This window comes from Mustela lutreola, chromosome 15, assembly GCF_030435805.1.
Source record: "Mustela lutreola isolate mMusLut2 chromosome 15, mMusLut2.pri, whole genome shotgun sequence".
In the NCBI taxonomy this organism is placed as follows: Eukaryota; Metazoa; Chordata; class Mammalia; order Carnivora; family Mustelidae; genus Mustela; species Mustela lutreola.
In genome coordinates this window covers 40412643-40433529 of record NC_081304.1, presented here as the reverse complement: position 1 = coordinate 40433529, position 20887 = coordinate 40412643, and the positions used below count along the sequence as shown (strand labels likewise).

At 40.9% G+C, this 20887-nt stretch overlaps 1 protein-coding gene across 1 annotated transcript in view; it reads right to left on the bottom strand.

Annotated features, from left to right (window-relative positions):
- Window positions 1–6186: 6186 nt before the first annotated feature.
- CRLF3 (cytokine receptor like factor 3) overlaps window positions 6187–20887 on the bottom strand; it is a 42664-nt gene continuing 27963 nt past the window's right edge. Inside the window, exons 7-8 of the mRNA XM_059148107.1 lie at window positions 9000–9112; window positions 6187–7689 (exon numbers count right to left, since the gene is read on the bottom strand). Of these exons, the coding sequence (XP_059004090.1) occupies window positions 7433–7689; window positions 9000–9112 (370 nt within the window). The 3' untranslated portion in view covers window positions 6187–7432. The remainder of the gene's footprint in view (window positions 7690–8999; window positions 9113–20887) is intronic.

Here is a 20887-nt window from a genome sequence, read left to right as displayed (position 1 = left end):
TTGTCATCCGAAGAATCAGAAAGACCTCAAACTGAATAAAGAAAGACAACAGATGCCAACACCAGACTGACAATTTAAAAGCACCGTATTTGAGCTCTCCAGAAAAACAGAACCAATCAACGATTATAGAAGCTGAGAAGTGCCAAGATCTACTGTCTGCACGCTAGGAGCCCAGGAGAGCAGGTGATGGAGTTCAAAGGCCCAAGAGCCAGAGGTATAGATTCCAGTCCAGATATGAAGGCCCCAGAACCAGGAGTCCTGAGGATGTCCTAGCTCAATGGGCAAAGAGCAAATTCAACCTTCCTCCGCCTTTTTGTTCTATTTAAGCCATCAACAGATTGGATGAGGCCCAAAACACTGGGGAGAGCCACCTGCTCTCCTCAGTCTATCAATTCAGATGCTAATCTTTTCCAGAAACACCCTCACAGAACCACCAGGATGTTTTAATTAGCTATCTGAACATCCCTTGGCCCAGTGGAACAGACACGTAAGACTCCCCATTGCCAAAGCCATGATTAAAATGTTTCAACGAGCACTTACGAACACACTTGAAACAGATGAAAAATGAACAGGCTCAGCAAAGAGTATAAAGAGTCTGGCACAGAAAGAGAGGGTACGGAGACCATCCAAATGGATGTTTTTGAACTGAGGAATACAATAACCAAAACAAATAATGAAAAGCTCAGTGGATGGGCCCAACAGTAGGAGGGACGTGACAGAGACTGGACTCAGGGGACTGGAAGTAGAACAACAGAAATTACCTAATTTGAACGACAGAGAAAAAAACCAACTTCAAACCAACAAAACCTCAGGAATCAGTGGAAATACACAAAAGATGTAAAATTTGTGTCACTGGAGTCCTAGCGGGAAAAAGAGGACAGGGTTGAAAAAAGTACTTGAAATAATGGCTAAAAACTTTCCAAATGTGGCACATTACATAAACCTAACATTCCAAGAAGCTGAAGAACCCATACAGGATAACCCTAAAGAAACCCATACAAGGACACATCATAATTAAACTTCCAATAACTGGGCGCCTGGGTGGCTCAGTGGGTTAAGCCGCTGCCTTCAGCTCAGGTCATGATCTCAGGGTCCTGGGATCGAGTCCCGTGTCGGGCTCTCTGCTCAGTAGGGAGCCTGCTTCCTCCTCTCTCTCTCTTCCTGCCTCTCTGCCTACTTGTGATCTCTCTCTGTCAAATAAATAAATAAAATCTTAAAAAAAAATAAAAAAAAATAAACTTCCAATAACTAAAGACAAAAAAATACATATATTTTGAAAGCAACTACAGAAAAATGACACTTTATCTACAAGGAAAAACAATGAAAATGACAGCAGATTTATCATCAGAGGCCACGGGAGGTCACGTAATACTTTCCAAGTAGTGAAAGGAAAGAATTGTTGGGGGTTCCCCAGTACCTGGGGGTTCTGTTAGTCAAGTGTCTGACATTTTTTTTAAAAGATTTTATTTATTTGATAGAGAAGAGATCACAAATAGGCAGAGAGGCAGGCAGAGAAAGAGGGAACCAGGCTCCCCACTGAGCAGAGAGCCCAATGTGGGGCTCAATCCCAGGACCCTGAGATCATGACCTGAGCCAAAGGCAGAGGCTTAACCCACCGAGCCACCCAGGCGCCCAAGTGTCTGACTCTTGATTATCAGCTCAGATCTGGATCCCAGGGTCATGAGTTTAAGAACCCCCGACCAGCACACACACAAACACACAAAAGAATTTTCAACCTTGAATCCTATGTTCAGTGAAACAACCTCCAGGAATAAAGGGAAAATCAAAACATTCTCAAGAGAAGAAATAGATTAGAAATCAAAGAGAATTTTTCACCAGCAGGCTTATCATAAAAGAACGGCTAAAGGAAGTTCTTGAAACAGAAAGGAAATAGTAACAGAAGGAAACTCGGAAGAGCATGAAGGAAAAAAGAACACAGTGAGCAGAAATATAGATAAATACAATAGGCATTGCTTGAGTTTTCTGAAAGTTGTTTTTTAATGGTCAAGGAAACATTGTCTAGTAAGGTTCTAAATGTATATAGAGAAAATATTTAAGAAAAAAAATTTTGCTGTAAATGGAGAAAGATAAAGAGATGTAAGGATTATTTCACTTGAACTGCTGAAATGATAACACCAATTACTGGTAAGTTTTATATCCCCTGCTTTCTGAAAGTGGAGTGTTCCTACAACACTTTTCATAAGCTCAAACGGGGTAAAGTGAACAATATCCTCTGCTTTCCGGAAGTTCACATTACGCCACTTCACTTTACCAAAGACCTACATTAGTACTGTTTTCGCTAATCCAAAGAAATCCAAACAGGACTCTCCTGATTATTAAAAAAGCCATTACCATACTAATGTAGATGTAGATATAGCTCCACATAGATCTGTATAAACACACATACACAATACATATATGTAATATATACATAATACACATATATTAATGTATATATATACATATTTTTAATACCTAGAACAATTACTGAAGAAGCTACACAAAGAGACACTCAAAAACACTACAGAGAAATCAAAATGGAATTCCAAAATATGTTGAAGCAACCCATGAGAAGGCAGAAAAAAGAAAAGCCATGGGAGCCTGGGTGACTCAGGGGTTAAGCCTCTGCCTTCAGCTCAGGTCATGATCTCAGGGTCCCGGATAGAGCCCGCATCTGCATTGGGCTTCCTGCTCAGCGGGGAACCTGCTTTTCCCTCCCTGCCCCACCCCTTGTGTCCCCTCTCTCTGTGTGTGTGTGCCTCTCTCAAATAAATAAAATCTAAAAAAAAAAAAAAAAAAAAAAACCCAGAGAGGACAGAAAACAAAAAATAAAAATGGCCAACTCAAGCCCTAACATATCAATAATAAAATTAAAAGTAAATGGTCTAAATAGACCAAACAAAACTTGGAGATTGACAGAATAAATTAAAAACGAAACAAACAAACAAAAAATCCTAGGACTCAGCTATATGCAATCTACAAGAAACTAACTCCAAATATATTAACATAGAAAAGTAGAAAGCATAGGATGGAAAATACGTATCATGCAGACATTAATTACAGGAAAGGAGAGGTTAGATTATTATCAGATAAAGTGGACCTTGGAGGAAGAAAAATACCAGAGACAGAGAAGGACATTATGATAAAACAGTCAATCCTCCAAAAAGATACAGCAATCCTAAGTGTGTATTCTTAAGACAAAGGCGCTACAAAAGATAGAAGTCAAAAACTAGAAGAACTAAAAGGAGAAACAGACGAATGAATGCAGTTACAACTGGTGACTTTGACACTCCCCTCTTGAGAACTGACAGAGCAACTAGACAGAAAGCCAGCAAAGATATAGAACTCCACAAGATCAAAACATTCTACCCATTAATAGTAGAATATGCAAGTCTTTTTTTTTTTTTTTTTTAAAGATTTATTTATTAGGGGTTAGGAGAAGAATGAAACAAGATGGGATTGGGAGGGAGACAAATCATAAGTGACTCAATCTCACAAAACAAACTGAGGGTTGCTGGGGGGAGGGGGGTGGGTAGAAGGGGGTGGGGTTATGGACATTGGGGAGGGTATGTGCTATGGTGAGTGCTGTGAAGTGTGTAAACCTGGCGATTCACAGACCTGTACCCCTGGGGACAAAAAAATAAATGTTTATTTAAAAAAATAAAAAATTATATTAATAAAAAAGATTTATTTATTTATTTGACAGAGATCACAAGTACACAGAGTAGCAGGCAGAGAGAGAGGGAGAAGCAGGCTCCCCGCTGAGCAGAGAGCCTGATGTGGGGCTCAATCCCAGACCCTGAGATCATGACCTGAGCCAAAGGCAGAGGCTTTAACCCACGGAGCCACCCAGGCGCCCCAGTTTGTCAGTTTCAAAACAAACATGCCATGTTACTTCTCGGCACCGCTCAGCCCCTCACTGAGACCTCACATACCACGTCCCTCGCCACGACACATGCAGTTCTCACCTCCACCAGAACTGTAAGTTCCTCCCTTCTGCTTCAGATGCCAGTGCTGGGCTTCACAAATTTCCATTCACCTTTTGAGATTGACTTTGCTCCTTGAGATCTTTAGGCAGAGACAGTCAGCCTTTCCTTTCTTAGTGCCATTCCATCACCTGCTACCTTGGATCCCGTTGGTGATTCTTATCTACCCCTGAGCCTTTCCCCTTACTGTCCACTCTTCCTGGGAGCACAACGGTTATGAGTGGCGGCCGCAGAGTGCATCAGGTCCGGGCTAGGATCCCGACTAGACTAGTTACTGGCCCTGACCTTAGATAAATTAATTCACATCTCTTGAACCTAAGTTTTATTGTCTATAGGGTGAAACAACAGTAATAACAAGATAGTAAGGAGCTCATGTGGATTAAATGATATAATAAATGTATTCTGAAAATTTAGCATTTGTGCCTGGCACAGAGTAGAAGCTCAATAAATGTCAATTCTTATAGTTATTATAATTATCATCACCTAAACTGTCTCACCCCTCCAAGCACACAACGGATTTGCAATACAGGGTTCCTTTATCTGTTTAAAGAAAATGAGTTGGCTTTGAACAAAACTCTAAGTTCACAGTTCAAGGGCAGGGGCAACTGGCTGCCTCAGTCAGTGGAACATGAGACTCTTGATCTTGGGGGTTGTGAGTTCAAGCCCCATGTTGTGTGCAAAGATCGCTTAAAAATAAAAATCTTCAAAAAAAGAAAGTAATATTTAAATTATTTTCAGAGGTCAAAATATTATAATCCACGTTCATATAGAATTAAGTTAGGTTTTAGTCATTTCTACAAAAAGGCAGATCCTATTCGTATAAACTTAAGACATGACTTATCTTATCCTCCTGTGGAGGATAAGAAAAAAATGACATTGGGACGCCTGGGTGGCACAGTTGGTTAAGCAGCTGCCTTCGGCTCAGGTCATAATCCCAGCGCCCTGGGATCGAGTCCCACATCGGGCTCCTTGCTCGGCAGGGAGCCTGCTTCTCCTCTGCCTCTGCCTGCCTGCCTGTCTGCCTGTGCTCGCTCGCTCTCTCTCCCTCTATCCCTGACAAATAAATAAAATAAAATTAAAATCTTTAAAAAAAAAAAAAGAAAAAAATGACATTCCGTAAATATTTGACAAATGAAGGGAACGAGATAAAGATGTTCTGGAGAAAATAATCCAACCGCATTCATTCAACCGAACATTTACTGTACACATGTTATGTGTCGGGCACTGTGTTCGGTATCAGATACACAGAATATAAGAAAGTATAAGTAACTTGTCACAAGCCACAATGAAACCCGTATTAAAATGACCGGAGAAAGGAGCACCTGGGTGGCTCAGTTGGTTATGCATCTGACTTAAGGTCATGATCTCAGGGTTCTGGGATCAAGGCCCCCGTCAGGTTCTGCACTCAGTGGGAAGTGTTCTTCTCCCTCTGCCCCTCCCCCAGTTTGTGTTTTCTCGCTGTCTCTCTCTAAGTCTTTACTGGACAGAGAGAAACCACATGAGCGAGAGCACAAAGAGGGGGAGGAGAGGCAGAGGGAGAGGGAGAAGCAGGCTTCCTGCCAATTAGGGAGCCCAACATGAGGCTTGATCCCAGGACCCTGAGATCATGACCTGAGCCAAAGGCAGATGCTTAACTGACTGAGCCACCCAAGCACCCTAATGAAAAAAAATCTTTAAAAAATAAACAAACAAACAAACAAAAAACAGGGGCACCTGGATGGCTCAGTGGGTTAACAATCTGCCTTCTGCTCAGGTCATGATCCCAGGGTCCCAGGACTCTCTGCTCAGCAGGGAGCCTGCTTCTCCCTCTCCTTCTGCCTGCCTCTCTGCCTGTTGTGATCTCTCTCTCAAATAAATAAAATCTTAAAAAAAAACAACAAACAAAGAGACACTAGAAATCCTTTTCTCCCTTTACCTAAAAGATTAAAACTGGGGCGCCTGGGTGGCTCAGTGGGTTAAGCCGCTGCCTTCGGCTCAGGTCATGATCTCAGGGTCCTGGGATCGAGTCCCGCATCGGGCTCTCTGCTCAGCAGGGAGCCTGCTTCCCTTCCTCTCTCTCTGCCTGCCTCTCCATCTACTTGTGATTTCTCTCTGTCAAATAAATAAATAAAATCTTTAAAAAAAAAAAAAAAAAAAAAAAAAAAAAATAAAAGATTAAAACTGAATTCATCAAACCTCACAGAAGAAAAAAACACACACATTTAACTTTTAGTTTTTTATTTTTTTGTTTTTTATTTTTGTTTTTTTTTATTTTGTTTCAGACAGCTGGATGAGGCATCTACATTCTAGCACATCTTAACAATCACTAGACAAATGAAAGACGGCTGACTTATATATAAAAAAGCAAGGGGAAAAGGTCATGATTGTCTAACAGGGAATCTGAATCCCCAAATAAATTATCTTACAAAAATATCAAACTTGCTTTTCGACATTTGTACTGTTAAAAATGAAGGAAAAAAAATTCACATTAAAAAAAATCTGTAGGCTGGTTATAGCGAGTTAAGATAATCATTTTTACATACTAAGTAGGTCCTTCAAATAAATATCTTAAACAAATTTTAAATCTTTCAAAAAAATAGGTCAAGTATTTATCTTATATCTGTTTGGTCCACTAAAAGACCGTTTATAAAACTGACATTAAACTGGACTGTAGCTCATACCCTATGGGCAGGAACATACACATCGCTGAGGCTGGCTATGCACATGTGCATGTTACATACATGTGAATGGCTACTGCTGTAATTACATACCACTTTCATGAGTAGTTTTACCCTGTAAAAATCCTCTTGTCTAGCATGAATCGAACTGCACTGAGAGAAAAAAGAAAATACTCTGCCTATTGTAGACATTTGCTCCGTAATTTTTAACGCAAGAATTATCACACTTTTGGGACTTTAAAGATTACTGAACGTGAGATAAAATTCAATACTGCTTACAAATACCCGAATATGAAGAACATATTCACCACTCATGCGGAGAGCACACAAGTGATTGTAAGTTACAGAACTCCAGCTTCTGGCTGCTCTAGTCCTGCTGTTTGATCCTAAAGTGTTACATGGTCTGGGGTCCTTAAAAAAGATAGAAATTTAATAAGATAATGTTACATTAAGTTTTTCTGTTCTAATAATCAACTTTTTAAGAAGTACACAGTGGAAGGGTGTTAGGCTTCCTGTATCTCCTCATACTTTAAAAGCCAATTTCATTTTTATCATGGTGCTGATATTTCAATTAACACTACGCTACAAGACTGCACTACAATTTTGTCCACAATAGTCAAATCTCTTACTGCTAAAATACTCCAAAATAAATCCAGTCAACAATTTCCATTTCCAATGGCTTCAATGAGAGATGAATCTAACAATTTTTTTTTAACCAATTACAATTAAACTCAGCTGATGACAGCTACATTTAAAACCCTGCAAAACCAAAACCAATCACCCAAAAATCTAGAATACCAACACTTTCCATCCAGGATAGAAAAACGAGCAACCAAAATAAAGAGAACCACAAGATTGCTCAAGTAACCAGTCAAAAACCACCTCTCTGTTATTTGAGCTAATAGTTACTCGAAGCTTGAAGTTTCCTCCTTCGTTATTATTGGTGGATCCTAGAGTTACAGCTTCAATGTCAAATGTGACAGTGGACCCAGAAGTAACTGCTGGCAACTGATTAGTCATTTCTTTTCCATTTACAAAAACTGCACCTAAAATGTTAAAGTAAAGAGTCATTTACATTTGAGCGATAATGAAGAATGGAAATGGATTCTAGATTACCCATAACACAGGTAATTTCCCAACTCAGATCAAGAAAACATTTTAGAATGCCAACTGGTCAAAGAGAATGCATTTCAACATGTTAATTAACCCCCATCCCCAAGGCAGGAGAGAAAGTTAAAGCTTTAATCATATTTTAGAATTCTGATCCAGGGTTCTACTCTTCTAGAACGGAGACGGAGTTTCCCACATGGATGGCATCAAAAGAAACTTGACTCCATTACAAAATTATATCCAGTGGAATAGCAACATTGTTGCACATGAAATAAACAAGAATCTTGTTCTACCTACTGCTTGACCCACACCACAAGATATTAACACATCTGGAGAGGGGATTTCAAAAGTGCGATTACTGTAGGGGCGCCCGGGTGGCTTCATTGGTTAAGTCTCTGCTTTTAGCTCAGGTCATATCAGGTTCTGGGATCGAGCCCCAAGTTGGGCTCCTGCTCAGCAGGGAGTCTGCTTCTCTCTCTCTCCCTCTTCCCTTTTCCTTCTCCTTCTTTCTTTTGCAAATGAATAAATAAAATCTTTTAAATATAAAATAAAAAATAGGGGCATCTGGGTGACTCAGTGGGTTAAAGCCTCTGCCTTCGGCTCGGGTCATGATCTCAGGGTCCTGGGATGAAGTCCTGCATCGGACTCTGCTCAGCGGGGAACCTGCTTCCTCCTCTCTCTCTGCCTGCCTCTGCCTACTTGTGATTTCTATCTGTCAAATAAGTAAATCTTTAAAAAAAAAAAAAAAGATAAAAAATAAAAATAAAATAAAAATAAAATTAAAAAAAAAAAATGTGTGATGACTTTAGAGTAAGGGGCCAAAGAACCCTTGGGAGATATAACAAATTAAGTAAACTCTCTCTTCAGTTCACCAATTGTTGTTGAATTCAGATGACCTATGAACACGGAATCCAGACAAAGATTGCCTAGTGCAAATCCCAACTCAGTCACCTCTGAGCTATGGGAATTTAAGTGAGTCATTCAACCTCTCTGTGGCTTGGTTTTCATCACCTATAAAATGGATAGAATATTACTTCCCACCTCGACAAATTGTTAAAAGGAGTAAATGATTTATTCTTTGTAAAGGGAAGAGAGTAATGCCTAGCACATAGTAGCCATACAGGTATGTCATAAAGACTTAAACTTTCTCATCTCCTGCTACAGACATGTGGTGGCTGGGACAGATTCACATCTTACTCCAGCAATTCAGATTCTTTGAAGAGAACAGTAGTCGTGCGTCTCTTACCATTTGTACTGATGCACACGGCTTGGTCCCGCTGCAGAGAGTCGTATCCATTCTGTTTTTCTGCACACACTCCTATACTGTCTCTTCTGTCTGGTTGCCCCACGGTTTCAACTCTGGAAATGAGGTAGAGAGAGATCATTAATCATCTTCTTCTTCTCCATTTTTTTTTTTTAAATATATCTAACAGTCACTAAGGTTAAAAAGAGCAATCTCATCAAACTTGCTCTTAATAATACCCAATGATAATTCAGCAGTTCCTAAATTCCAGGCACTGATCTAAAAATTTTTTATCTCTATCAAACATCTCATTGAATTCCCCTAATAACCCATGAGGTAGGTGCTCTTATTACCATACCCATTTTATCCATGAGAAAAAACAAGATTAAAAAGAGGCTAAGTAACCTGACCGTGTTCACCTGGCTGAGTGCTAGACCCAAGACAGGAATTCAGGCATTCTGACTGTAGACGCTATGGTAGCTATTCACAGCTACGACAGCGCATTCCCATTTTTATGTTCTGGCTCTAGACACACAGAAAACTTGTCATACTTGCCATGATAAGACACGTGACTATTACTGTCTGCCATAACACCTAAACCTTCAAAGTAAGAGTCTATGCAGTGGTTTGATTACTGTTTATTGACTATTAAAAGCCTCTAAAAATAGACATAACTTTTTATTTTTTTTTTTTTAATTTTTTTTTTTTTTTTAAGATTTTATTTATTTATTTGACACAGAGAGATCACAAGTAGGCAGAGAGGCAGGCAGAGAGAGAGAGGAGGAAGCAGGCTCCCTGCTGAGCAGAGAGCCCGATGCGGGACTCGATCCCAGGACCCTGAGATCACGACCCGAGCCGAAGGCAGCGGCTTAACCCACTGAGCCACCCAGGCGCCCGACATAACTTTTTAAAAGTAGATAAAATAGTTACTAACACATTTTGCTTGCCGAACTTCATATGTGGAAGGTTCAAGCATTTCTTTTTGTGTTTTAGTCTCAAAATAAATCCTTATGCACTCTAGAAATAGGAAACTTACAATATAAAGTCAACCTGTATCTCTACTACCAGATGCATCTTTCCCTCCGTTCCAGAAAGCCAGATTTTGCAAGTATAGAAAAAGAAAAATTAGCAAGGAACAGAATGTAGCTGTACCAAGGGAAGATGTGATTATTTATACTTGTTATGTCCTGAAAATGTCTTTTGTTACAAAGTGACAAACATGTAGGATCAAAATAAATATGTGGGCAGGTTTCTTTTTTTTTTTTTTTTTTAAAGATTTTATTTATTAATTTGACAGAGAGAAATCACAAGTAGACGGAGAGGCAGCCAGAGAGAGAGAGGGAAGCAGGTTCTCCGCTGAGCAGAGACGGGCAGGTTTCTGAAGTCATTTCACTTAAAGTGTTTTAAACCAGCAGTCTTAAGAAGTACGGAGAAGAGGTGACTGATGTCAGCAAGATGGCAGACTCCTAAGTCTCAGTCCTCCTTCTACCACTTCAGAAACACTGCTTTAACAATGAATGATACACAGACCAAAAAACCTTTATGAGATTTCCAGAATCTAGTTAAGAGGCTGCAGTCCCTCAAGGGACCACAAGCTGAAAACAGCTGCAGTGAAATGGGTAAGAAGAAAAATTTCACTTTCCCAAGTCAGCCCCTCTCCGAAGCTACACAGCTCAGTGCCTGGCAAGAACACCCGGGCTTCTGACTTTTCCTTTGGGACAGAGGGAGAGGGAGAGAGAGGAGTGGAGCGTGCGTCCAACATTCCAGCTCTTTGGAAAGCTGCCTAAGCACTGATTTCTGTTGCACCTCATTTAGAGCACAGACAGAACAAGCACAGTACAGTTGCCTGAATGCTGCTAAGACCAAAGAAATAAGAGGAGTGGCATCTAATAGCCAGTATATTTTGGGTGTGACTCAGAGCAGGTGCATAACTTGAGGCTTCTATCCCTGGGAGGAAGAAAGAACTGAATGTGCTTCTGCGCTAGCTTTTCACAGGGATGCTCAAAGGGATGCTATCTGTCTCATTGGATGGGGGCACTGATGGGGAGCTGGCAAACTCTGGATCCCTGGTGGCCACTGAGTACGAGAGAGAACAGGGCTGCTTACTGCTGTACATCAGAGAACAGGCAGTGCCACAAACAGGCACCAGAGGGAGCAAGAGATACGAGCTCCTGAAAGACCCAGGAAGCTCTCAGGTTGAGAAATTGTACACAGGAGCACAGGGAAGTCACATCCTCCCAAAAGAGGTGTCAGAGGCTCCCAGCATCTCTAGCTGAATTCATCTGCAAGGGTCTTTTCCAGCATAAAGCCAGGTCAAAAACGGGGAGAGGTGGATGCTTTCTCCTATGTATAGATCCCAACACAAAAATGTAAGACATTTGGAGAAACAGGAACACATGGGACAAACAAATAAAAAACTAAAATAGATCTCAAAAAAATTATCCTTAATGAGGGCACCTGGGTGGCTCAGTTGGTTGAGTATCCAACTCTTGATTTCAGTGTAGGTCATGCTCTCAGGGTTGTGAGCTCAAGCCCCATGTTGGGCTCTGCACTCACCCCTGTCAATTCTTCCCCCTTCCTCTCCCAACTTGAGCTCATATGCATGCTCTCTCTCTCTCAAATAAATAAAGTCTTCTAAAAAATTATCGTAATGAAATGGAGACATAAATTATCTGACAATTCAAAACAACCATCATAAAGATGCTCTACAAGGTCAAGAAAATAAGACATGAGTAAAATTAGAATACCAACAAAGAGATGAAAAATATATATCTAAAAAAACTAGACAGGTATTCTGGAACTGAAGAGTACAATAATAACTGAAAAATTCATAAGAGAAGTGTAACATTACACAACCAAGCAGAAGAAAGAAACATCAAATTCGAACACAGGTCATTTGAGATTATCCAAAAACAGGGACAAAAGAAAAAAGAATGAAGAAAGTCTAAGCGACTTCTGGAAGGGGGAGAAAGGGGCTGAATGTTCATTTAAAGGAATAACAGTTGAGGGGCACCTGGGTGGTTCACTGGGTTAAGCCTCTGCCTTCGGCTCAGGTCACGATCCCAGGGTCCTGGGATCAAGCCCCGCATCGGGCTCTCTGCTCAGCAGGGAGCCTGCTTCCCGCCCCCCCCCCCAGCCCTGCCTGCCTCTCTGCCAACTTGTGATCTCTGTCTGTCAAATAAATAAATAAATAATAAAATCTTTAAAGAAATAACAACTGAAAATATGGAGCAGGAAATGGACATTTAGATTCAAGAAGCCTAACAGACACCAAATAGGATAAACCCAAGAAATCACAGTGAAACACATTATAATCAAATTGTCCAAACTCAAAGACAGAATTTTTAAAGTAGTAGGAGAAAAGTGACTCATCATGTACAAGGAAGCTCACATAAGACGAACAGTGGGGAGACCTGGTGGTTCAGTCAGTTAAATGTCAGACTCTTGACTGATTTCGGCTCAGGTCATGATCTCAGGGTCATGAGATCAAGCTCCAGTCAGGCTCCACACTCAGTGGGGAGTCTGCTTGTCCCTCTCCCTTACCCTCAGCCCCCCCCCCACTCTCTCTCAAATAAATAAATAGCAGTAAAATAGAAAAGGCCTTCAATGCAATGAGAAAAAAAAAATCTTGGAAAGAAGAAAAAAACTAATTTGAATAAATTACAAAATAATTCCTAAAAGCATCTGTCACTGAAACGGTAAGTGATAAAGAAGACAAGCACAACATAAAAAGTTTATAAAAGTTGCTCTGAACATGGAACGAGCCAGGGAAATAAATAGCTAAAAAATCTGAGACACAGAATTATTTTCATAGTTCACTAAGAAGTAGAACAAAGGTTTAAAAACCACTGAATTTTTAAGCTGCAAGAGAAGTAGTGAGAACATCATAGCCTCAGACACTGCTGTAGCTATTCTCTCACAGAAAATTAGCTTTGCAATAAACTATATGAAAAAGAAAAATGCTATACAAAATAATTTATGGTAGTGACCTCCTCTACTGCATGTACAACTGAAATACAATTAATACAAAATTAATTTACACTGGGCACCTAAGTGGCTCAGTGGCTCTTGGTCATGGTCTCTGCCTTGGCTCCGGTCATGGTCTCGGGGTCCTGGGAGTGGGCCCTGCATTGGCCTCTCTGCTCAGCAGGGAGCCTGCTTTCCCCTCTCTGCCTGCCTCTCTGCCTACTTGTGATCTCTCTCTCTGTTGGATAACAAATAAAATCTTTTATTTATTTATTTATTTTTAAAGATTTTATTTATTTGACAGACAGAGATCACAAGAAGGCAGAGAGGCAGGCAGAGAAAAAGAGGGGGAAGCAGGCTGAGCAGAGAGCCCGATGTGGGGCTCAATCCCAGGACCTCGGGATCATGACCTGAGCCGAAGGCAGCGGCTTAACCAACTGAGCCACCCAGGCATCCCTTTTATTATATTTTTTAAAGATTTTTATTTACTTATTTATTTGACAGACAGAGATCATAAGCAGGCAGAGAGGCAGGTAGAGAGGTTGAGCAGAGAGCCCGATGTGGGGCTGGATCCCAGGCCCCTGAGATCATGACCTGAGCCGAAGGCAGAGGCTTTAACCTACTCAGCCACCCAGGCGTCCCACAAATAAAATCTTCTAAGAAAATATTTTTAAAAAACTAATTTATGAACAAGTTACTAGAAATACATCCATTGCATAAAGAAGTAGAACATCCTGGGTAATAATTTTTCTTAAAGGAAAAATATTCTGAGAAAACATGGCCCAAAACAGGAGTGATTTCGATGGCAACTAGAGGGCTAATCCACTATCCCTATTACTCTACACTTTGGCTCATGGTTTGGATTTTTTTTTTTATTTAAAGATTTTATTTATTTGACAGATGGAGATCACAAGTAGGCAGAGAGGCAGGCAGAGAGAGAGAGGAGGAAGCAGGCTGAGCAGAGAGCCCAATGTGGGGCTCGATCCCAGGACCCTGGGATCATGACCTGAGCCGAAGGCAAAGGCTTTAACCCACTGAGCCACCCAGGCACCCCACTTTGTTTGGATTTAAGTGACACATTCTCATTCTTACACAGTCTCAAAAGGTTTTCCTTCACAGTCAATGCTTGGAGCAAAATCCAAAAATTCAGTTGCTTAGCTGATAAATATACGAAAAATATCCAACTTTATGATAAATACAAGAAATAAAATGAAATTTTTATTTTAGCCTAGCAGCTACAGACTGATTAGAAACAACAATACTCAATACTGACAAGTATGACATCAATTACCTTGGTGCAGTGACATCAGTACCCTCGCACACTGTTGAGAAGATTGCAGAGTGCTTCCAGGAACACAGCCAGTCTGTGTGTCACTAACAAGAAAACTAGCCCAAGGAATAGAGAATGAGCCTTCTATCAACAAGATCCCTGCCCGGCTTGTTGCACCAGGAATAAGAGAAAGAAGAGGTGCCTTATCAAGTCATTGGAAAGAAGGATTTCTGAAATATATCTGAAACAGAAATACACTGATCACTATACAAATCCTAAAATAGCTTTTGTCCTGTCTCAAAACAAACCTGGTAACATGAATAGTCCTCTATTTACTACAGAATTTGGAAATCTTCCAACAAAGAAAATTCTAGGATGGCAAATTGGGGAGTTCTATCAAACATTTAAGGAAGAAATAATACTAATTTTACACCAACAGTTCTGAAAACAAAAGAGGAAGAAACACTTTCCCAATTAACTTTTTTTTTTTTTTTAAGATTCTACTTATTTATTTGACAGAGATAGAGAACACAAGTAGGCAGAGTGGCAGGCATAGGGAGGGGGAGAAGCAGGCTCCCCACAAGGAGCCCAATGGGGGGGCTCAATCCCAGGACTCTGGGATCATGACCCAAGCCCAAGGCAGCCACTTAACTGAATGAATCACTCAGGCACCTCTCCACCTCACTTTCTAAGGCTGGTTAAAACCAAAACCGAAAACATCATAAGAAAAAAAGAGAAACAGCTTTCTCATGAAGAGATGTAAAAATCCCCCCAAAGTATTAAAAACCAAATCTGGCAGTATATATAAAGACAATATAAGACAAAGTGGAGGTTCTATGGGGAATGCAAAGCTGGTTTAATGTTCAAAAATTTATCAATTAAATCACCGTATTAACAAAAGAAAAGCAGCATAATTACATTAACAAATGTATAAAAATTATTAGAAAAATTAAACATTCACTTATGAATAAAACTCCCAGCAAAGCATAATTAAAGATTATTGTTATTATTATTTATTTTTTAATTTGACAGAGAGAGAGATCACAAGTAGGCAGAGAGGCAGGCAGAGACAGGGGGGGGAAGCAGGCTCCCCGCTGAGCAGAGAGCCCGATTCGGGGCTCGATCCCAGGACACTGAGATGGTGACCTGAGCCGAAGGCAGCGGCTTAATCCACTGAGCCACCCAGACGCCCCCCAGCAAAGCATAATTAAAAGGGAACTTTTTATTTTGTTTATTTGAGAGAGAGAGAGAGAGTGCATGAGTGGGGGAAGAGCAGAAGGAGAGGGAGAAGCAGACACCGCATTGAGCAGGGAGCCCGATGTGGGGCTAAATCCAGGAACTCTGGGATCATGACTTGAGCCAAGGGCAGACACCAACCAACTGAGCCATCCAGGCACCCCAAGAAGGGAACTTTCTCAACCTCACTACCTACAAAAACCTACAGCTTGGACACCTGGTTGGCAGTCAGTAGAGAATGCAATGCTTGATCTCAGGGTTATAATTACGTTCAAGCTCAATACTGGGTGCAGAGATTACTTAAAAATAAAATCCTTAAGAAAACAAACCAACCAAAAACCCCTACAGCTAGCATCATTCCTAATGTGAAAGACTGAATGCTTTCCTTCTAAGATGTGGAATAAGCATGTAAGCTTTCAACACTGCTATTCAGAACCACACTTCTTATAATAATAATGTAATGAGACAGGAAAAAGAGAAATGACTAAACAATGATGAAAGACATTTTTTTAAGAACTAAATTAAGAGGGGCGCCTGGGTGGCTCAGTGGGTTAAGCCGCTGCCTTCGGCTCAGGTCATGATCTCAGGGTCCTGGGATCGAGTCCCATATCGGGCTCTCTGCTCAGCAGGAAGCCTGCTTCCCTTCCTCTCTCTCTGCCTGCCTCTCTGCCTACTTGTGATCTCTGTCTGTCAAATAAATAAATAAAATCTTTAAAAAAAAACTAAATTAAGAAATTACCATATCCACAGATTGAAACAATCAAAATATTAAAATGCCAATTATTACCAAACTGATCTATAGATTCACGTTAATCTTGACTATAATCCCAGTAAAAAAATTTTCTTAAAAATAGACAACCTGAATCTAAAGTTAAATAGAAAGAAAGAGGAACTAGAATACTAAAAAATCAAAAAGAGAAGGAAGTTGGAAGAATCCTACTACTTGATATCAAGACTTACTATAAAGGTATAATAATCAAGATTATAGTTCTGGGAAGGGGCACCCAGGTGGCTCAGTGGGTTAAGCCTCTGCCTTCGACTCAGGTCATGATCCCAGAGTCCTGGGATCGAGCCCTGAATCAGGCTCTCTGCTCAGCAGGGAGCCTGCTTCCTCCTCTCTCTCTGCCTGGCTCTCTGCCTACTTGTGATCTCTGCCTGTTAAATAAATAAATAAAATCTTAACAAAACAAAACAAAACAAGATTACAGTTCTGGGAAAGGAGAAACACACAGCTCAATGAAACAGAGTCTAGAAACAGATCCCCACACATACGGCCAATTGATCTTTGACAAAGGTAAAAGGCAATTCAATGGAGAGAGGAGAGTCTTTTCAACAAATAGTGCAGGAACTACTGGACTAGATCCTAAACAAAACTGAATTCAACCCATATTTCACATATTACACTAAAAGTAATTCAAAATGTCTCACGGATCTGAATATAAAATTTAAAAACATAAAGCGTCTACAAGAAAACAGGAAAAAAATCTTTTTTTAAAAAAAGATTTTATTTATTTGACAGACAGAGAGAGAGAGCACAAGCAGGCAGAGACAGAGGGAGAAGGCTCCCTGCTGAGCAAGGAGTCCAATATGGGACTGGATCCCAGGACCCTGGGATCATGACCCAAGCCAAAGGCAGATGCTTAACCCATTGAGCCACCCAGGCACCCCACATAGGAAAAACATCTTGTCACCTTGCATTACAGCAAAGACTTCTTAGATACAATACCAAAAGCACTGGATGAGTGCATAAATTATACTTCATCAAAATTAACAACTTATAATCCACAAAAGACATTGCTAAGAAAACGAAAAGACAAGCCCCAGACGGGTTAAAAAAAAAAAACAAAAACAGAAGACTTATACTCATCAAATTTCAATAATTAAAGAAATTGTTCTAAATAGGCAATAGATTTGAAAAAACACTTCACCAATGAAGATATACAAATGGACAATAAGTGAGCATTGGAAAAGACACGATCTTTGGCTATCAAAAAGAAAATTAAAACCATAATAAGATACAACTACATGTATACAGAATAGCTGAACGCAAAAATAAAAGGGGGTAGTCTGGCTGGCTCCGTTGGTAGAGCGTGTGACTCTTAACCTTGGGGTCGTGAGTTTAAGCCCCACACTGGGTTTAAAGATTACTTAAAAGAATGAAATAAAGTATTTTTGAAAAAAGAACATAAACATGGGGTGCCTGGGTGGCTCAGTGGGTTAAAGCCTCTGCCTTCGGCTCAGGTCATGATCCCACGGTCCTTGGATCGAGCCCTGCATTGGGCTCTCTGCTTAGCGGCGAGCCGGCTTCCCTTCCTCTCTCTCTGCCTGCTTGTGATCTCTGTCAAATAAATAAATGAAATCTTAAAAAAAAAAAAAAAGAACATAAACAACTGACAATACCAAATGCAGGTAGGGATGAAGAACAACAGAAAATCTCATAGGTGCTGGTGGGAATGGAAAATGGCATGGCCACTCTAGAACGCAGTTTGATAGTTCCTTAGATAAACTCAGTCTGACCCAGCAATCACAATCCAAGATGATTCATTTAATCTAAATTTTTTTTATCTAAAAACTGTTCAACCTGGCTCTTCCCACTAACTCCAGATTATCCAACTGTCTCCTCAGCATCTTCACTTGTAGGTTTAATAAGGAACTTAAATTTAATATGTGAAAGAACAAAATGATTATTCACCCAGAAATATGCTCCTTCTACAGTCTTACAAACCTCAGTAAATGATAATTTTTCCCAACAGTTACTTAGACCAGAAACTTGTCACACTTGACTCAGTCACACTTGACTCACCTACCACAACCAATCCACTAGTAAATCTGGCCAGTCCTTCCTTTAAAATATATCCAGATTCAGGGGCGCCTGCATGGCTCAGTCATGATCCCGGGGTCCTGGGATTGAGCCCCACATCGGGCTCCCTGCTTGGCAGGGAATCGGCTTCTCCTTCTGTCCCTCCCCTCTACTTGTTCTCTCTCCTCTCTCTCTCTCAAATTGATAAACAAAAATCTTCAAAATATATACAGATTTGATCAGATTCTGACCACTCATGATCACCTCCACTGCCCCATCGTGGTTCAAGACACCATTAGCTCTCACCAGCATTATCGTTGTAGCTTGCTGACTAGTCTCCTGGCCTGTATACCACTGTATACCACTTCCCAGACTGTTTTCCACACAGCAGCCAACCGACTTGGAAATCATAGGTCAGATGAGGTTTGCTTTATGTCCTCCAATGGCCTTCCACCTCACGAAGTCACAGCAGAGTCTGACAGGGCCAGACTGTCAAGATTTGAATCTTGGCACTAGTATTAATAACCTGTACAACCTCAGGCAAGTTGCTTAATCTTTTTTTTTTTTTAAAGTAGACTCCATGCTCAGTGTGGAGCCTAATGTGAGGCTCAAACTCATGACTCCGATACCAAGACCTGAACTGAGATCAAGAGTTAGGCATTTGGGGAACCTGGGGGGGCTCAGTCAGTTAAGTGTCTGCCATCCCTCTCCTTCTCACTCGTGTTCTCTCTTGCTACCTCTCTCTCAAATAAATAAATAAAATCTTAAAAAAAAAAAGAGTAGGGTACTTAACTGATTCACCCAAGACCCCCAAGTTGCTTAATCTTTGACATCTCAGTTTCCATATAAATAAAATATAGCTAATTCATGAGAATGTAATGAGGATTTATAGACATCAACTCATTAAGCATTTAAGAACTAACACACAGGGGAGCCTGGGTGGCTCAGTCAGTTGGGAATTTGCTTTCGGCTCGGGTCATGATCCTGGGGTCCTGGGATGGAGCCCCACATTGTGCTCCTTGCTGAGCAGGAAGCCTGCTTCTCCTTCTGCCTGCCACTCCCTCTACTTGTGGTCTTTCTCTGTCAATTGAATAAATAAAATCTTTTTTTTTTTTTTTAAAGATTTATTTATTTATTTGACAGACAGAAATCACAAGGAGGCAGAGAGGCAGACAGAGAGAGGAGTAAGCAGGCTCCCCGCCGAGCAGAGAGCCCAATGCGGGGCTCGATCCCAGGACCCCAGGATCATGACCCGAGCCGAAGGCAGAGGCTTTAACCCACTGAGCCACCCAGGCACCCCGAATAAATAAAATCTTAAAGAAAAAAAAAAAATACTAACACATAGTAAGGTTCAACAAATCCTAGCTGGCTATTAACATTTTGTATAGTCTAGCTCAACTTGTGAATTCATGAAAAGTCAAATGGAAAGCATGCTCCTGTCCCCAAAATAATGGAACATAAACCTGATTTGGTGAGGCCCGTCTTCTTAGGGGGAGGGATGGAGATCTCTGCAGTATCAAATATCCTCCCTGTAAATGGGCACAGGTGACCTCCAAAAGGGTATTTCTTTGAGTAATTAAAAACGAAATATAGGGGGTGCCTGGGTGGCTCAGTGGATTAAGCCGCTGCCTTCGGCTCAGGTCATGATCTCAGGGTCCTGGGATCGAGTCCCGCATCGGGCTCTCTGCTCAGTGGGGAGCCTGCTTCCCTCTCTCTTTCTCTCTCTGCCTGCCTCTCTGTCTACTGTGATCTCTCTCTGTCAAATAAATAAATAAAATCTTAAAAAAAAAACAACAACAAAATATAGGGACACCTGGTGGCTCAGTCTGTTAAGCATCTGCCCTCAGTTCAGGTCAGGATCCCAGGGTCCTGGGATCGAGTCCCACACTGGGCTCCTTGCTCAATAGGGAGCCTGCTTCTCCCTCTCCCATTCCCCACCTTTGTTCTCTCTCATGCGTGCTGACAAATAAATAAATAAAATCTTTCAAAAAAGAAAGAAAGAAAGAAATGCATATGTTTAAAAAAAAAGAAAAAGAGATATATACAACCTGTTCAAAGGCTTTTCCTACCTCTCTGACCATACTGCTTGTCTCCATTAACCTGAGCCAGACTTACTACTTGCTCTGTATTTTTTCCTGCTCCACATCTTTGGTTCTTGCTTTGTTTCCCCACTTGAACTATCCTTTCCACCTCTAGCTGCACTAAGCCTTCACCAATCCCTCAACTAAAAGTAACTTTTCCTTCCTCTGCATTGCAGAGCAGTCTAGATCTTTTTTTAAAAATATAGTTTAAAAGATTTATTCACTTATTTGTGAAAGAGAGACAGCATGTGTGTTGGGGGAGGAGAGGAACAGGGACGAACAGACCCCACCCTGAGCTCAGAGCCTGATACAGAGCTCAATCTTATGACCCTGAGATCAGACCTAAGCCGGAATCCACAGTCAACCCACTGAGCCACCCAGGTGCCCCTGGATCTTTCTTATACTAATTTATATATGCACTACTCTATGTTGAATCGAAGATTCTGGCCCCCCCCTTTTTTCTTAAATGCCACATTCCCAGCCAAGTACGATAGATACCATCTGAATGGAGAAAAGGTTGAACGAAATCACTAGCCTC